Source organism: Polistes fuscatus, unplaced genomic scaffold, assembly GCF_010416935.1.
Source record: "Polistes fuscatus isolate 324 unplaced genomic scaffold, CU_Pfus_HIC Scaffold21, whole genome shotgun sequence".
In the NCBI taxonomy this organism is placed as follows: domain Eukaryota; kingdom Metazoa; phylum Arthropoda; class Insecta; order Hymenoptera; family Vespidae; genus Polistes; species Polistes fuscatus.
Genome location: NW_025113098.1, coordinates 1,374,335 through 1,393,184, shown reverse-complemented (window position 1 = coordinate 1,393,184; position 18,850 = coordinate 1,374,335). Strand labels below are relative to the sequence as shown.

The 18,850-nt window shown below is 35.1% G+C and overlaps 2 protein-coding genes across 2 annotated transcripts; one reads left to right on the top strand and one right to left on the bottom strand.

Annotated features, from left to right (window-relative positions):
- Positions 1-12,937: 12,937 nt before the first annotated feature.
- Positions 12,938-15,577, bottom strand: LOC122517696 (MYG1 exonuclease). The gene is made up of 6 exons (XM_043636216.1): positions 15,375-15,577; positions 15,213-15,308; positions 14,898-15,134; positions 14,618-14,819; positions 14,276-14,454; positions 12,938-14,184 (listed from the first exon to the last, which is right to left on the bottom strand). The coding sequence occupies exons 1-6, from the start codon at positions 15,491-15,493 to the stop codon at positions 14,010-14,012; spliced, it is 1,008 nt and encodes a 335-aa protein (XP_043492151.1). The 5' UTR covers positions 15,494-15,577; the 3' UTR covers positions 12,938-14,009.
- Positions 15,578-15,752: 175 nt separating this feature from the next.
- Positions 15,753-16,406, top strand: LOC122517698 (bublin coiled-coil protein-like). The gene is made up of 2 exons (XM_043636217.1): positions 15,753-15,991; positions 16,098-16,406. The coding sequence occupies exons 1-2, from the start codon at positions 15,883-15,885 to the stop codon at positions 16,283-16,285; spliced, it is 297 nt and encodes a 98-aa protein (XP_043492152.1). The 5' UTR covers positions 15,753-15,882; the 3' UTR covers positions 16,286-16,406.
- The last annotated feature ends 2,444 nt before the right edge of the window (positions 16,407-18,850 follow it).

The window sequence follows — 18,850 nt, the reverse complement described above, 5'->3', positions numbered from 1 at the left end:
CATAAGTGGTCAAATGATCGATTACAAATAAAACTATATACCCTATATATTTATTATTTAAATATTAATAATATACATTTCACGCAATATTTTAATCGTATTTTTTTATTAATGACTTAACACGCGGTCGTTTGACTTTGCGTAATAAGTAGGTTTAGTGTTTAACAGTCACCGAAAGTAGTAGAGTTTTTTAATGAATGAACAGATTTTTCTAAAGGAAACGGGGAAGAAAGAAAGAGAGAGATGAACGAGAATAAAAAAGAATAAAAAAGAATAGAGAACAGGACCGGTATTATTACGGTGCAACTTTTAAAAGAAGAACGCTTCTCATTGTGATTTGGCAGGAAGAACGAGAAGAAATTTTTCTCACGGACGGATAGTCGTTTTTCTGTGTATAAAACAGATCCTCGTATGAATAGGATTATCCTTTTACTCCTTTTTTCGTAGCAATATGTTTTATTCGATCGAATAACTATAAACCAATTTCCAAAATTGTCAAAAAGATATTTCATCGTCTAATGTATCCAAGCCAGAGAGCATCTGAATATTTCGCGAACCACAATACTCTCCGTTGAAACAGTACCTCGAGAGTTTCTTTTTAACTGATTCGATCCGACAACGTTTCCTACTCATTGATCACGCGATAAGCGAACAATGTGTAATCGAAATGACATTATGCCTCGTGTATTTTTCATCGTTATACTTTACCTATACGTATCGATAGATAAATAACTTAAAAAGATATGTATAAATAAAATATGTCCCGTACAAACTACGCGAGCATATTCTACAAATGGAAATAAATCGCTAAATGTTATTTGAAATTCTATTAGAATTGTATGAAATTATTATGAAAAATAATTCTTAATTTTCCATTTGTATAATAACGTGATCTCATTTTTATCGATAAAACCTTAGAATAAAGAAATGAGAATGCAAATTAAAATGCTAAAAAAAGGTCCAAGTCTAATTGTATACATTAACAAAATCATGATCCAAAGAAAACGTTGTTGAAACTGAAAAAAGGAAAAGGAAAAGAATAAAGTGAAAAATACGATACATTATCGGTATGAGGATAACGATTATACATTAAATTTAACAATTCTTTCGCACTTTAGAGGGGGGTTTAAAACTTCAATATCCATTCCATTCTTGTTTTTCCGTACTAAGCTAAAAGCATCTTAAAAATAATATGGCAATTAGCCAATAAACAAGGCAACCGTGTAGGGAAATAATGCTACTAGATATAGGTACGGGTATAGGTAGGGTAATCCAGGTGAACGTGCAAACGAAAAGAGCCGTACGCATATATTTCCATGCTTCTATGTAAGCGATAACGTTAAACAACTTGCCGGTAAACCTTTCGAGGCTCGTAGGATAATATTGGCGAAAAGAGAAGATTGTCTTTCGTGAAAAGTGAATTTTTCGAAGATGCGTGCAACGTTAAAAGTAATTTACAAATATATTTATACAAATCTACATCAAATATTACTTCTTCGTATCTCTTAATTCGTCTCTTTTCTAAAACAAAATACAATAGTTTATCAAAAATATGAATTATTTGAATTTACTTGGAGTGCAATTTTAGACGATTAAACCGAATAGGAAATCTCGGGATTTGGGAGAGAAGTCAATTTAAAGGTACGTGCGAACACGATAGAGAAAAATCAAAGGTGTGAGAGGTATCCGAGAAACAGAATAGAGGGTGACTGTTTCGTGCATAACGTGTTATATGCATCCTACGTATACGTACACGGGTGTAAGTGTGTATAGGTAAAAGATCGGTGAAAAATCGAAGAGAAAACGATGGTCTCTCTCTCACTCTCTCTCCTATTAATATAGGCGCACAAGCTTCACGTTATCTCTATATCTCTATTGAGAGTATTCAGGTTAAGGCGACGCGTTTGATTGGTGCCTCTGGGGTCATTTTGATGCATGAATGGGTTCCTCTTCCTCTTCCTCTCTCTCTGTGTTCGTTCGTTCGTTCGTTCGTTCGCCGTGTCACGCCGAACTCGCCGAAGGCTTTTTCTGTCCAAAAAATAAAATAAAAAAAAAAAAATATATAAAAAAAAAGAGAGAGAGAGAGAGAGAAAGAGAGAACAAAAATGAAAGAGAAAGAAAAAGTAAAAGGGGGGAAAAAATAGAGGGAGAAAAATTTGATTGGCCCTTCAGGACGTGATAGCGGACTGGTGAACCGGGCCAGACGAGAGAACGCGTTCGGTTCGGCTCTCATCGGCACCCTGCGGCCATTTCTACGTTCGGTTAATTTTCTCTTCGTTCGCTTCTTTTTTTTTTTCTTTCCTTTTTTTTCCTTTTTTCTTCCGTTTCCTCTGCGCGCCTAGCTTTTTCTCTTTTTTGTTTTTCTCTTTTTCTTTCCACTCGTCTTTACTTAAGCTGAAAGAAAAAAGAACTAAGAGGGGGAGGAATCGAACGTGCGAATTAAAAAAGAGGGAGGTTGAAATGTAAAGAAGATATGTTTTACGTGTTTATCAAGTTTTCTTTTCTACTTTTTAAAATATCTACTCTCGATTAAAAATTTCGTGCCAATGTGACGATCAGAAGTGTTCGAAAATGGTACCGAAAAATGAAATTGTTGACTTGAAATGAATTAAAGAGAAATAAAAAAGAACAGTTCTTTGATAACGTCCTATGGTTGACGAAGAGGAAAATAAAAAAAGAAGTAAGTTAACTGTAGGAAAAAAACGAAAGCACAGGTGTGTCAGGAGGAAGAAGAATGCATTCGGTTGTTGTCCGAATACAAAGAAGGCTATTTCCGGATAAGTACGACTCTTAACTCGACGGCCCTAGTCACGTATGTCAGTCCCGTTACGTAAAATGTTATAAAGTATTTTATTCCATAGTTTTCGCGAGAAACTCCTACTGAATATTTCAACGAAATGCCTTATAAAAACAAGGACATGTAATACAAGTCACATATATCCGAGATTGGTGTCATCCGAGTGTAAAGACAGCACAGTAGCGGTAGGAGGATGAGACAAAATTCTTGCATCAATCACTGAAAAGAGGGAGATGGGAATGGGATCATTTTCTAAGCCGTCAAAAAAAGAGATATAAATTGTTCGAGAATAACTAATGGTAATTAGAAGAAAATCCTATAGGGGTGTCCTATATTTTGATTCCTCATGGTTGTGTCGGCAACGTTGTTAGCCAAGTAAATACTTGGTTGATGCACCGGTTCTTTTTTTTCTTTCTTTTCTTTTTTGTTGATTCCCCGTGGAGAAGAATCTCCGTTGGCGTATTGTCTGTTTTGCATTGAACGATTTTATTACGCTAGGATAACTCTTCTAACGACCTAACGCGCTCCGTACCATTAACTATTCGCGAAATCATCGATCCTCGAGTATACATGGCTCGAGGGAGCCTTCTTTCACAGATATTCAACGTAGGGTCCGGCTGTAGCCAGGATTTTCGGTTCGTTGGAACCACCCAACCAGCCAGCCAGCCAACCAACCATTTACGTCGTTCAAATCTTCCTTGGCCGTCGTCGTATACGAACGACGTTCGATGAATGGACAACCTGGAGCAGAAAAATGTTCTCTACGAAAATAGGAAGGTCTTCATCCGTGACTCATTCCAATTATTCACCTTATTTATTCACCTTATTTATTCACCGTGTTTTTCTTCTAAACTATTACCAATCCTAATCCTTAGGGACTACTGAACTTTTTATTCTTCTTCTTCTTCTTCTTTGTCAAATATACAATGAGTATTCGAAAATGTTTCATCGTTTATTGAGTAGTTTTCTATATACAACGATTTAAACCAAAATGTTCAATGGGAATCTAATGACCTAGTCTAAAAAAAATTCATGCACTGTAACTTGTAAAAAAATTCTGACCGATCATTGTATGTTTAATATTAATTCGAATGATAATTCTCGAATATTTATTCGATATTTATCAAGACGATTTTTTTTGTTCAACTATCCCGTGTTGCTCTGCAACTATATACCTATTTCATTGAGTCGATGGAAAACCACCAACCACGAAACGAAGCACACATTTCGTGCTGGACGAACGAACATCGAAACGACGAGTAACGCGCCTCGTCAGAACCACGACGACGTGGTGGTTTCTTTGATGTTAACATCCGCGTCCATCCGATCTCTGCTCTAATGTTCCTAGAAGTTAACATATGTATACTGTTCTAAAGAAACAACCGGATGCTATCGTAGTTTATAACATCCTCCGATGAACAAGAAGTTTCTATTTGCCGCGTCTCTCATATTTTGCTCCGTTTAATGTATAACCAACTTAGAATTATTTTCCAAAAGTCTTAGAGATATCAATTAAATTAATAAGAATAATCATTAAAATGAAATATAAATAAATGACAAGGATCTAGAGAAAAAAATAAATAAATTCTAACGTGTCACGGATAATAATCAGACGTTCTCGTATTACAACATCACGTATTGGTAACTACAACGTGTCCGATAATAATAACGCAAAGCATTTTGACAACACCCATAGATGTTCGCCGCTCTATTATCCAAGCCAAACTTGTTTCCCTTGGAAAGAATACCTTAACGTGACCGCATGTGAGGGGAGTAGTCTCACCGTTGGAGAGGGGAAGACATCGGGTATAGTCCGATTTTTGTTTCTTTTTTATTTGTGCAAAAAGAAGAAGTCAGTTTTCATAGGTGAGGATCCAAAAGGATCACCTCTGTTGAAAACTTAGACAGAGAAATAATAAATAACGTTAGCGTGTGGTTGGTAAGATCGCAAGGAGGAAATGAGAGGCGGCACTTTGAGGTGTCGATAGGACACCTGGCCGCAACAATACCGAATGTCCCGTCGTGAACGTGTTTGTTCCCTTTTATAAAAATATCTAGTGGTGCAGTCGACCACGAGGACCATTCAATTACGAGAAGCTTCCGCTTGGTAAAAGACCACTTCGCAGATTTCTTCTTTTTCCTTTTTCTTCTTATTCTTAACGTTTTCCCAACTGGATGTCCCGTGACCCCTCTCTCTGGCTTCTTTCACGTCCAACCGTAAGATTCAACCCGAAAGTTGGGCGGAGATGAGGGGATGACATTTTTTTTGGTAATACCTTGAGCGATAAATATATAACACGAACCTTACGTATAATCGTAAAATAAATTCTCCCTTAACGTCTACATTTCCGACACTATTGGCGAATGATGATGATGATGAGATCACGACCAATTGAAATGTGTATTTAACTGAAAACTTTCCAACAACTTCTCAAATTCGTAACTATTAACTCTGGTTCGACTAATAACGGTATTAGAACATCATGATGTTAAACGTTTCTTCGTTAAGTCCTATTACAAGATGAGAACGGTAAAAGGATGTATCTCTACCGTAAGATGTTCCAAGTTCACGCTCTGTCTTCTATATAGGTATATACCTCTATGTATATAATAGCTATCTACTCACTTTGATCAACAAGCATTAACGATGCTCGGTAAAAGCAACGACTAGGGAACACGTTCTTAAGTTCACTCAAAAACTCTTCCTCCCGATCTTTATTCGTGCTAATCACATCAAGAAAAGCTGTCCACTTGGACGGAAGGTAGGTAGGTAGGTAGGTAGGTAAAGGTTGTTGAGAATGGTTGCTCGTCTTATTATCATTTCAGAGATTAAGCGGTAAGATAGGGTAAGAAAAACCTACCGAACAATTCTCTCTCTCTCTCTAATTCTCATCAAACAAGAGTCATCCTCTTCTCAACTATTATACGAGTAAAGAGGAAGATTCTCGAAGGTAGTAGCACGCATCTGCAGGCACTCGAACCTCTTCGAATTATCCTTGAATTCGGCCATGTCAATGGAAGCTCGCTCCCTTTAAGGGATCCAACCACGAGAATCCAATTACGTAATATCGTGGCTGCGGTTCACCGAAGAAGCTTCCGCGATCCTCGATGACAAGCTTGATGGTAGATAGAGAAGAGGGCTAGAGGAAAAGGGGGAGGAAAGAGACGGAGAAGAGGTTCGAGGATGAAGGAGGATGAGCAAGGGATGTCAAGGGCTTTTCGGCGAAGGAGCCAGACAAACGACTCGGTCCATCCAACCTGGCATTCCCTATACTCGTAGCTCTATAGGAGAAGCCAGGTGAGAATAACGCGCATCTCACGCTATCCTGACTCCATCTGCCTACGTAGAAGCATTGCTTGCTTTCCTTTCCCGTCCTGTCTATGTGCGACTGAGGATAAAAATGTCTCTCCCGACCTAAAGATTGTCACGGATCGAGGCTTTTAAATTGTCTTCCTTCTTTCAAATATATATTCTTATTTTTCACCTATATATATAAAACTGAAATATTATTTTTGAAAAACATTATATTGGTTTTTAGTTACCTAATGAAATATACGTAAATATTCATTCCTTCCCTCTACTCAACCCTTACAAAGCAATTAAAAAAAAAAAATCTCGAACGCGTTTGAACAAATGAAATACTCGCGATACAACGAGACGATGAAATAACTTCGGATACTAGCGGAATTTCACATTATCGATGCGATAACGTATTCTACGAGTTGAAGTCTAACCACGTCGTTCGCCCTTATTCAACGCTGTTATCGTTACTCCAACAACTCTGGTAAGATCCTGTTTACCCAGCAACTTCGATATTACCGGAGGCACGCGGTCTTACACATTATGTACCTCAATCCCCCAGGATTCCTACGTAGCACCTTCTTGTATCACCGTATTACATTGTTTTCGAATTAATCGCACCAATGAAAATCATACAATTTCATAATCAAAGAATCAATGATTAATTATATCAAATCGTTTAATTGTTTGATCAAATATCTATACGATTTATATTGAAATTTGGAATAATTGAATATACCGATAAGCAAACGATTAATGCTACAACAAACACATTTTCTGTTATGGAAAGAAACGAGTAGAAATATATTCGATTATCACAGCGGTGCATATTCATCTTAAACCTTTTCAGTTGCTATTTCCAACCCGTGAAAACTCTCATCTCTCATCTCTCATTTCTCTCTCTCTCCCTCTATCAGCCTACCAACCCCCTGACGTTCCTCGCCGCAACGTAACGCAACGCAACGCAACGCAACGTCTCTTCGTTTTGTTCCGTGTATCCGAAGCAGAACACCGGACGGGAATCTTGCGCAGAGGCTTTACTCGGGGAATTAATTTCCTTTGTGAGCTTTCAAAGAGCGTTTAGTGCGGTTGCTTTCAGGAATGACGACAGGTTGATTGTGGCCGAGAGGCCGAAGCAGCCTCTCTCTCTTCACAAAAGGGGCAAGGGTACTACGAGGATAAAACGATTGAAGAACTTTCGGAGAATTGAGAAGAAGAAAAAGAAAAAAAGAAAACACGATGTGGAAGAAAAGGGGGAACAAAACTCTCAATGCGTTTTTGCGAACGAATAACTAACTTTTAAATACGATTATAATACGTTTTCAAATGATTATTCTATCGAAGATGATCGGTTGGATAATAAAAGTCAAAAGTATCATTTTCTAATCTGACAGATTATCGTTACATCTTATCTGGATAGTTTGATTATGTTATCAATGTTGTTAATACATAAAAATCATTGTTCTATTAAAAATTATATAAGAAAAGATTGTTTAACGACACGTCGATTGACACCGGGAGGGATTGCATCACCCTAGGATGCAACGAAATAAATAAACCACTAGAAAATGAAAATAAAAAACTAGGGAGGAAAGAATAAAGAAAGAACTAGCCGAAAGGAAACCTCTCTTTCTCGGTTCATCCTACGCAGACTTCGTTGGTTGGTTGGTTGGTTGATTGGTTGGTTGGTTCGTTCCATCCATACGGTGAAATTCGAACGATTTTTGTAATTTAAACAGGGCCGCCTGGCTTACTTATTGGCATTATAAATCAGTTGATACGAGCGTAGAGAAAGAGAAAACGAGGAGATCTCCGTCCCTAACGACTTCACGTTCCAGCAGGTCGGTGTCGGACTCCTATACTACGTCATTCCTCTCCACTACTCGACACGCGAGGATTCCATGGTGGTGGTGGTGGTGGTGGTGGTGGTACGTTAACCGTGGGATTTATTTCTGTATAAAGGCGTGACTAAAAATCGCCATATATCACGTTGCACACCGTGTTGCATACTGGTTACGGCCCTACTGGGGTTCGTATACCTAGCTAGCAGCTAGCTAGCTAGCTACTAAGCCTGGGTAAACCGCGAGCCGTTTGTCATGCTTTTTACTAATAAGCCGTTCCTGCCGTTTCGAGCTTTAATGCGAGCGCGATATTGCCAACTTTGTCTTTAGCTTCGAAACGGGGATCCGAAACGGGGCGAGTGTTACGAATGTAGAGGAAGGAAGGAACGAAAAAAAATAATACAAAAAATAATATATATATATATATGTGTGTCTGTGTGTGCAGGGTGATTCTAGAAACTCAGACACACAGGCTACTACTGTTCTTTATTTTAATAAAACTAAACGAAATTCCTATATCCTTTTATTTGTTTGTATACACAAGCAACGATACAACCCAGCCAATTGCAATTGCATTTTATTTTTTCTAACTCAATCCTAATTCTTTCTTTCTTTCTTCTTTTTCCCCTCTTTTTAATTATTATATTACGTATCGAATCGTCCAATTAATAATATTAATTCCAATTGATCCAATTAATTGTATAATTAACAAAAATGTAGAAAAATGTATTGGACGGATTTATATATCTTTGTTCTTTTTCATTATTTATTATTACGTGTTGAGAATTAATTGAAAAAAAATATATATTCGTAACTCGGAATAAGTAGATCGATTACTCGCGGATGAAAAGTATATTCGGTCATTGTTGAATTATGTTGCGAATCTCGTAGATAATCCTAATGAAGCGTCGATGATATCGGCAATCCCCGATCGGTTCGTTCGCGACTGAAGATAATACAGGGGGTAAATTAATTTTAGGGAAGGAGGGTACACGCACGTTCCCGGATAAATCTGGAAGGACGATAAATAACTCGTAGGGATGGTATCGTGTTCGCGATTTATTAAGTTCCCGTGTTGCAGTCTACCAAATCGCTAGATGAAACTCGAAACTTATATAAGATGTATCTATCCTTTGCGATTTCTTCTTCTTTTTTTTCTTCCCTCCCGATAGGGTTGTATTTTTTAAAGATAATTTTCAAATGGTGTAGAAAAAAATGGAACAATGTTTTATGCAACGACGTTCTTGGACCGTGTAAAAAGAAAAATTAGGTGCATACACCTTGTTGCTACACTATAGAATACAAAAAAAAAGGAAAAGAAAGAAAGGGAATCATCGGTTCGCATGTACACGCGAGTTTGAAATCAGTAGGAGAGTTTAGTTAGAAAGAAAAGCAAAGATAAGGAGAAAGGGGGTGGTTTGGTTCGAAGAAGAAGAAGAAGAAGAAGAAATTCTTGAATTCCCGTTCTTCGTGTTATTATATACTATAAAAGGCACGGACCCCATCGAAATCCGTTCCGCTCCATGTACGTCTCGGCCAACATGAAATATAAGGCAATTTCATGAACCATTAAGAATGGAAGTTCATAAGTCGGCAGCAGCACGTGTTTTCGGTGTTAACCCGTGTAGAAGGCAAAATGAGATTTTTCGATGTGTCGGCCCACCACCACCATACGGTTCTCCTCCTCCTCCTCTCTTTTGCTTTCTCTTAGCATGCCATCGATAACACGGACATACCGCGAGGAAAAAAGAATAACGTAGTATACTACTGGAAACTCTTATGCCGTTTTTCTTCAACGGAGAGAAGAGAAAACCTTCTTATCCCTTTCACCAAAATTGATTTCTCCCTAACATTTTTCTTTTTCAATATCTACAATGGCTCACTAAAGTATTTCGTACGATCTCGTTTTTTATTAAAAACTTTAAATATAATAATTAAAATGTGCATGTGTTAGATTTACGTTAACGAAAGTAAATGTTGTAACAACTATGAGACGCGACAATTTCAACGGATTAAAGAGGGAGGAATAAAAAAAAGAAAAGGAAAGTAAAGGAAGCGAGGGAGCAAGGAAGGAAGGAAGGGAAGAAGTGCCTTTATAATTTCACCCCTAATTTATTTTACAGTGAAGCTAATAAAAAAGCAACCACCGCGATGTATCCCGTTTGGCCATTCGCCAACGAGCACCAACCAAGAACGGGATATTCTGGTGGGAGAAAAATGAAAAAGCGGAAACGCTTTCTTGCAGATCCTCGAAAACACGCGAGCACGTATTCTTCGCCCTCTCCCTTTGACTTAGGTTGAACACAGGGCCCTTATGATACGACTCTTTCATTTTTATCGTCCTTTCATTCTGTATAAAGACACCCACTTTGCATTATTTTAAAACATATTAAATTATTTTAGAAATAACATTGCGTAACTTGATATAACAAATACGATGACGAATCACGCTGGAACGTGGGAATGATTTCATGAAAGGGTTAATGTTATCGCAATAGGTACGAATTGATATTGCGGAAAAAAGAATGTAGAAAATAAATAAATATTTTTCAATTGAATTGAACAAATGAAGAAAATTTAATTCGATTAATCAAATCCATTTTAAACGTAGACAACCCCTTTTCCGTTTTAAATCGTACATTCGCTCGATATGCGAATGGTATCCCAAGCTTTCCTACTATACTCGAAAACGTGCATATATATATAAATATATATGTATATATATATATACATATACACATATATATATATATATATATATATATACTTAGGACCCCGATCGATGAAACACGCGGCTGGTGATTTTATTATTACTTGCGTGCATTATCGCGCGTGGCACGCCAAATTCGCGATCGTGTGCTCTCGCATCGTCCGGAAATTCCGATGATTCTCGGTGTTTCGCTTTGCAACGTCGATCGTGAAAATTGATTAACCGGCAATAAGTGAATTTTTATCTCATCCGTTTCCCACCCCATCTACCCCCTCCTACCCTTACCCTTTTCCCAAACAAAACCTTCGCGTCCAGATATTTTGCGAATAACGATGAAGTTATTAAACGTTGAAAGAAAAAGAAGCATAGAAACAGGACAACAAAATTCGATCATTTCGAATGATAAAAAAAGAATGATCTCTGAAAAATATCCTTTCATTTTTTTGTCTAATATTTACACGTCTTCTTTACACGCATTGTACTTATGTAATTCGTTAGGGATACCTATACGTCGTGTAATACAAAACCGCTCATGTCGAACCGCATCAAACGTCACAATGGTTAACGAAATTAGATTAACCATAGGTGTGTCTACCATCAAATCTATTAAAACAAAAGCCCTATTCTCGTGTTTCAACTCGTCCGCTGGCTAATTAAACGTCTCATCGAACGCCGCTGGCATCTCGTTTTCGTGTAATACCGCTAACACGTTGTGACAGTGATAGTCATAACAGGATGGATAAATCGTTAGACGAAAGGATACCCCTTTTTGTTTAATTCTCTATCGACAAATTTGACGATCGAGATATAAGTAGGCGAATTTTTACGAAATTATTATAAAGTCTAAAATTGAATTCTACAAACAAACAAAAAGACACAATAAAGTAATTTTTATTAATTAAGAGAAATCCTATCTGTGAATAGATTCGGACAATCGGTATTTTCGCGGCTGGATGTTAAATCAAACGCAGGTGGCAAATAGCATCGATCGTGTCAGGTCGATTTCCCATCTAAGGAAATTATTCCCTTGTATCGGTGAAACCCATTAAACGGGTCTCTCGATTAGGTGGCCACGTCGCGAACGGATCGATCGATCGGGGTGCAAATATGCTACATAAACAGACTTGGATTTACTCTAGAACGAGAGAGAGAGAGAGAGAGAAAGGGGTTGCTGCTGCTGCTGCTGCTGCTGCTGCTGCTGCTGCTCCGGGTAGGTATACCTTTGAGAAATATACGGGCAAGTGCGTTGCTTAACGAGGAGGATCTGATATCCTACATACATAGTTGAGAATCCACAGACATTTGATCGTCATCCTATCCTTTCTTTATTTCCCCCCCCCCCCAAACCCCATCCAAATCGAGATTTATTAGGACAGGTGATTTTACTTCGATTCATGTAGCTTTTTTAGAAAAAGAAAAAGAACATTGAAAAGAAAAAAATCTCTACCTGCCTGCCTGCCTGTCTGTCTATCATTATCATCCTTTCTATCACGTTCATCATTTATCGATTTACATATGTATTTGATTGTCCATTAATACGATTAATAAAAGTATGATTATCCTATACGTATTTTAAATATTCATAATTCTTTCCATCATTCAAATTTACATTTACATTTGTCATTATATATTTCATTAATTATCTCTCATTTTCGTTAAGAATTTTGATCTTCTGTTCGTTGCTACTGATCTACGAACGAATTTATCGTTATCTTTCTTTCTATTTTTTTTTCTTTTTTAATAGCTACTGTAAAAATCATTCTCGTAAAATAGCTATTACGTAAGATAATACAAAAGAACAATGACGACGATACAAGATGGTTCACTGGCAAGAGCTTTCGAATCTCGGGAACTGCTTGTATGTACGCTCAAGACCGCCAATCATGCTGATTGTCCTGATTGTGTCCGCAAGCCGTTTGCTCGCCGGTGCCTACGCGCAGTAATTATATTAGCTTTGAGGGAGGTCCAGGATTCTGGACCTCCTGTATATTCTCCTACCGTTTCTCCCCTCCGGCTCTTTATCGCGCTTCATCGCTCGTTTCTAGTAAACAGAACAAAGAGAATTGTCTGTTCACAGAATGCCTGATTACTCTGTCTATATATACGTATAAATATATATATATATATATATTATATATAATTTACTTTCATTTTTAATTATATTACAAACGGGTTTATATATATTCACAGCACGCGCTCACCTAAATCATCGCACCCCGCTAGCAGTCTAAATTTATTTTTTACTTAATGTAACGTAATTATAAAAAATCTTGACGACTGTATCCACATTTTTGTCAACACTTCATTTATTCTTTTATATAAGTGTCAACAATAGTATCTAGTATCAATAACATCTATTAAATAAAATAGACGTAAAAAATATATAAAATTGATCTAAAAGAATTTGAAATTAACCCTTTGCTAAGAATATAAAATTTGTAATCTCTGTAATGTTCTGAAGAATGGTATTTTATGAAACAATCATCGATATGAAATATAATATTGGCTTTCGAATACAAGTATCACAGTACGCGTGTGTTTGTCGTCTTTTTCCTGGAGTTTTCCTGTCGGAACATAATGCACAGTCTTTCCTGCCTCCTGAACGAATTACATATTGAATGAAACATGATTCACATGTTAATAATATATTTTTATTTAATTAATTTCATTAAAATTTATCGATCGTAATTATAATCTTCCTTCGCTCCCCTCTTGTTATTAATTTTTCAATCACCTCAAGGAAGTATAGCTTACTTGAAAGTACGTGAGAGTGCGTACTTAAGAATATACGCACTATATTTTTTGTACAAGTTAAAAAAAATTGATAAGGTTTATGAATAATTAAATTTGAGACAGGAATCGCCCATCGAAGTTGAGTTTGATACGAACAATGCATGCGGACAAGAATAATCATTTTCGTTTTAAGGACTAAGCAAAATTATCCTAATTCTAATAATTTATATTTCATTGAAACATCTTCCAATGTTATATTTAAAAATTTGATTGAGACAATTGAGACTACGTTAAATAATACACGTCATGTAATTATATTATATAAAAATATGCGTCAATTTTGTTATTACACGTCCATATCACAATATTACTATTTCGTGCATGAATAAAAAATTTGTTTGTTATTTAAATTGTAATGTCTGAAAACGTCGGAGAAGTAAACTCTCCGGAAAGGAAAATTCTCTCAATTTGTAGCTTTCATTTGTCAGGAAATAAAATGTTAATCCTATGAATAAAAAATCTTAAAATTACTAAAAAAATCATCTGAAACAGCTTTGTTACACTTCTCCTGAATCCTTTTCCGAAGAGTGAGAATTGATACTGTTATTTTCGAAATGGCACCTGATTCTATTTTTTACTTTTTCCTATCTGTAAAGCCTTTATTGCCATATCTAATGTACCTTCCTGAGTTGTATGGCCTCCAATGAAACAATTCGAATGAACAAAAACACAACCTTTAATTCCACTGACTTCATCAAGCTCCGTTGTTCTTAAACCTCCCCATTTTTTTGGTAAACTAAGCCTGCGCATTAAAAAAATATATTAAAAATAAATCTGATGTATCCTTATATAATAAAATAAGTTTCCAAAAATACAATGAAAAGCATGAATACCTGCATGCAAAACTTGATGGTTTCACAGAAACCGCTCTAACTCTGAAGTCATTGCTTGAATCCTTAAAAATAACATATTTTATAAGAGGTTTTATATTTTTCTCTTTTTCTAACTGTGCTAAATGGTTCTGCCATGGTGCATTTGTTTCTAGTATTATGATTTCTCCACTTTTATGGACCTATATAAATAAATACTTTTGTAATGTATTTCTTACAAGACAATAATTAAATAATAATCACTATGTAGTAATATTCCCCGTGTAACTACAACGAGTTCCTACATAGCGTCAAAGATATTATGACTATTGTTTTCATGCATTAAGACAATGTTTTTTCACAAACCTTAAAACGATTTGCTAAAGCTTTCTCTATGATATTTCTTGCTGGCAACCATATATTCATGCATTCGTTTACCGCATGCATAAATTCTTCTCCAACTAACTCAATAGCTTTCTGAAATTGTGCATCGATATCTGGTGTTTTATCATTCCAAGCGGGGTTTAATCTATTTACTCTTGAACTTATTCCAGTTGATATGGTATAACTATAAATAAAATAACTTAAATATAACATATACGGAGAACATTTTATTTCTTCCCTTGAGAAAATTCGTTTTTCTTACTTAGGTTCATCTTGAGTCATTGGTACTCCATTATCTATAGCATCAATTTCTTGAATTAACTTAAAATACACATTTTTAAATATTATTTTAATAACATTAGACTTCGTATTTGCAGGAGCCAAATGCCGTATTATTTCATGACCGTAATGACAATAAATTAATCCTGCACTACTTAACTTTATTGTACATTCGCATCCAGGTTCTTTTATAATAGTACTTAATGATTCATTAAAATCTCTGGAACATAGTCATAAATAAATGATAGAATAATTCAATTTAATAATTTAGAAAGGTATATATAATAAAGAATCGTACTTCATATGATGATCATATCGACAAATGGAATGATCATATTTTGTACCAACGTCTACAACAATATCACAAGTATCCAAAATATTAAGATCGCGTGATCTGAAATTTAAAACAGTTGATAAAAAAGATAGTTCAACATTTAACCTGTACTTTAAAAGTATTTACCTTATGATAACTGCATCTTTATATCTAGGTAAAAGTTTCAATAAAAAAATAGCAAGAGCTTCGTCACAATGGAATGTACCATCATGAGTACCAATTTTTATCACTTTTTTCTCCGACATTTTTAACAATTACAAAACTATACGTGTCAGTATAAAATGTGTTATTGGTTATATTTCCGTAGACTAGATACTCTCTGATGACGAGAAGTATTACTAGTGTTTCTAGTTCCCCTAGAGATATGATTGCCACGTCCTCTGACGACTAAATTTAAGACTTACGAATAACTAGCCCAATAATATTGAACTATGAAATGTTTTTCATGAATAACATAAGGACAAAAAATATCTATAATGCACCAATAAAGTGCATAATCATTTTGAAGAAAGTCACTAACAGTTCCTCAATTTGTTTCCAACTTTGACATCACATTCAGTTTTCTGACATATCAAAGATTTGTACTATCAAGAGATCCCACACCCTACATTTGTCAGCTGATCTTGTGACACAAATGGTGAAAGAAGGTATAATGCAGAATTCGGCTCAACCATTGGAAAATAACGATGACAATGATAAAGTTGATTGGTATGGTTCTGATGATTGGAGTTCCAATAAAGCTGGTAAATATATCATGTTTATAATTACAAAATATTTATCATATTGAATAAATGAAATTAATAATGCAATATATTTTCTATGTAATCAAACGATCATCTATTTTTATAGAATATGAAGATATTCATGAAAAGTTAGATGATTTACATTTCGTTTTGGACTTCCTTGAGAAAAAAAATCGCACCATCCAGGCCGAACTCATGGAGCTGTTACAATCAAATAGAGAAGCTAGAAAACAATTTCAAGAGGCATTAAATATAAAATATAATAGATATTTAAACGATACAGAAAAGAAATAAAACAAAAATTAAATATTATATCAATTTTATAATTATAACTTCTCGTCAATGTAGTTGAATGTATATCGGATTACATTCGTTATATTAAAATTAACGGAAATAAATAAACAATTATAGATTATACATGCATTAGCATATTAAATAAAAGCTTTTTTAAATTAACTGTAATAGTTGTATAAAAGTATAACAAAATTAAAGATTGTATAAAAATAATTCGATTTTCTGAAGTAAAATATTACTAGTAATCAAAACTTAATTTTAATTTGTGTTGTAAACATTATGGCAATTTTTGATTTTTAATTGTAAAGATTGTTCAATAAATTAGTTCTTATAATAATTTAAGATTAGTCTAAAATTACAATATTTTCTCCTATTAAATAATATTAGTAACTAAGTTAGTGCGAATTTTAAATAAAAGAAGGAAAAAAGACGCAATTATTTAGTTGCAGAACAACATTCCGGTAAAGGCACAAAAAAGTTAGTTAAAACTTTATTAATTAATTATTTAATTATTAATTAATAATTTAAAAAAGTTACTAGAATTATATGCAAGTTCAAAATTTATTGAAATTCTAGTAACATTGCTAAGGCGATATCGGTAATAGTAGTGCTCTACCGTTATCATATCTACCGTCGGTAACAACCAACATCGACTGTCGGTAACGACAAACATCGACCGTCGGTAATAGTAGGTTCCTATTTTTTAAATATTGACTGTTGTTAATGGCAGTTTCTACTTTAATAATATTGACCGTCAGTAACCTTAATGTAAAATATTACCGACGTAGAGTAAAATAAATTTGAAATCTACTATTACCGACGCTTGATATTTGTCGTTACCGACGGTCGATGTTTGTCATTACCGACGGTGGATATGATAAAGGTAGAGCACTACTATTACCGATATCGCCTTAGCAATGTTACTAGAATTTCAATATATTTTAAACTTGCATATGATTCTAGTAACTTTTTAAAATTATTAATAACTAATTAAATAATTATTTAATAAATCTAGTAATTTTTTATTTTTAATGTGCAATTTATATATAATAAAATTTATATATATTTAAAATATAAATTTATATATATATCATATTTATATATAATAAAAAATATTAAAATAGTTATCATTATCACGCAAATTCTATATATATGTAAAATAGAATAATTACTGAGTTTCTTGTAAAGCTAATAGAAAAATTTAAAGGAAAAAAAATTACAAAATATGGTCCCTCTTAAATGGTAACGTTGACCGTAACGGTCGCTACAGTCGTATAACTCATCCTAATAGTAGATGCACGTGTATGAGTGGGTGCATGTCCGAGCATAGGGTGATGATACGGGTATGAGATACACAGGGAACAGGGGAAAACAGGAGCGGTCCGAGCAAGCAAGAGAGCGAACAAGCGAATGAATGAGAGAGCAACTGCAGAGTGAGTTGGAGGTCGGAGGAGTATATTGGCCATTTCCGCAGGAAGCTCTAGGTAACCTGTAACAGCCGTTGAGGTTGAAACTGAACGTATTAGCGATCGCTGCCATTTCAGGACAACACAACGATAATACTTTCCAATGGGTTTCAATCAATATTTAACCACCTTCCTTTCAGATATTTCTATAGGATTTCAATTTCATTCATCATCCAATACCAAACGTAACTCCTTATCTTTCATCTCAAACTGACATAATCTACCAATCTTGCTTGTACCACCAGTCCCTTCGAACTTATTCCTTTCACACATTCCAGAATCTTCCTTTTCTTTTTAACGAATCCTATCATCTGGTGGTTTTGGTCATTCGATCATTAGGTGATCCTCTTCGCGATGGGAACCGAGATTCAATATGGATCGTATCGTTTTCAAGCACATCGAAAAAGATTAATATTCCGAACGAACGATATGCGAAATTTGACGGATCAAATCTATATGTATAGCCCAAGCATATACATCTTTCCTCTATTCTCATTTTTAATATTAACATATAAGGAAACGCGTTGAAATAAGTACTCCAAATAAAGTGTTCAATTTAATAAATTAGTTAGCTACTTATAAAGAAAGCTCGAACACTCACGCGAAATCTGGTTTTTGCCAGTACGAATTTTATGGCTTCATTGGGCCGTAACGGGGACCATCTGCGGCTATCTTTGCTATCAGGATAAAGTTCCACTGAAAAATGTAACTCTTTCGAACTGCCGGGGTTGTTTAATAATATCTTCGCGAATTTCTTTAACTTTAAATTATAATCGAAGTTTTTTCGTCTTTTTATTTTTCTTTTTTTATTTTTCTTCACGCGAGATTATATATGCAATATCATTTAATAAGAAAAGCTACGTAATAACAACAGACAATACATTTTCCCGTCCATACGATAGACTGACGTATGCGCGTGCGATCAGTAATTCACGCGAATCGAAAAAAAATAAAAGAGAATAAAATGCGAAAAGAGAGAGAATATAAACGTATTGCCAACCGATCACATTCACCGAGATAAACGGCCGTTGTTCCCGATCGTGAACATAATATTCATGGCAGTTGACGGATGCACCAACGGGAAAAGATCTGTTTTTTT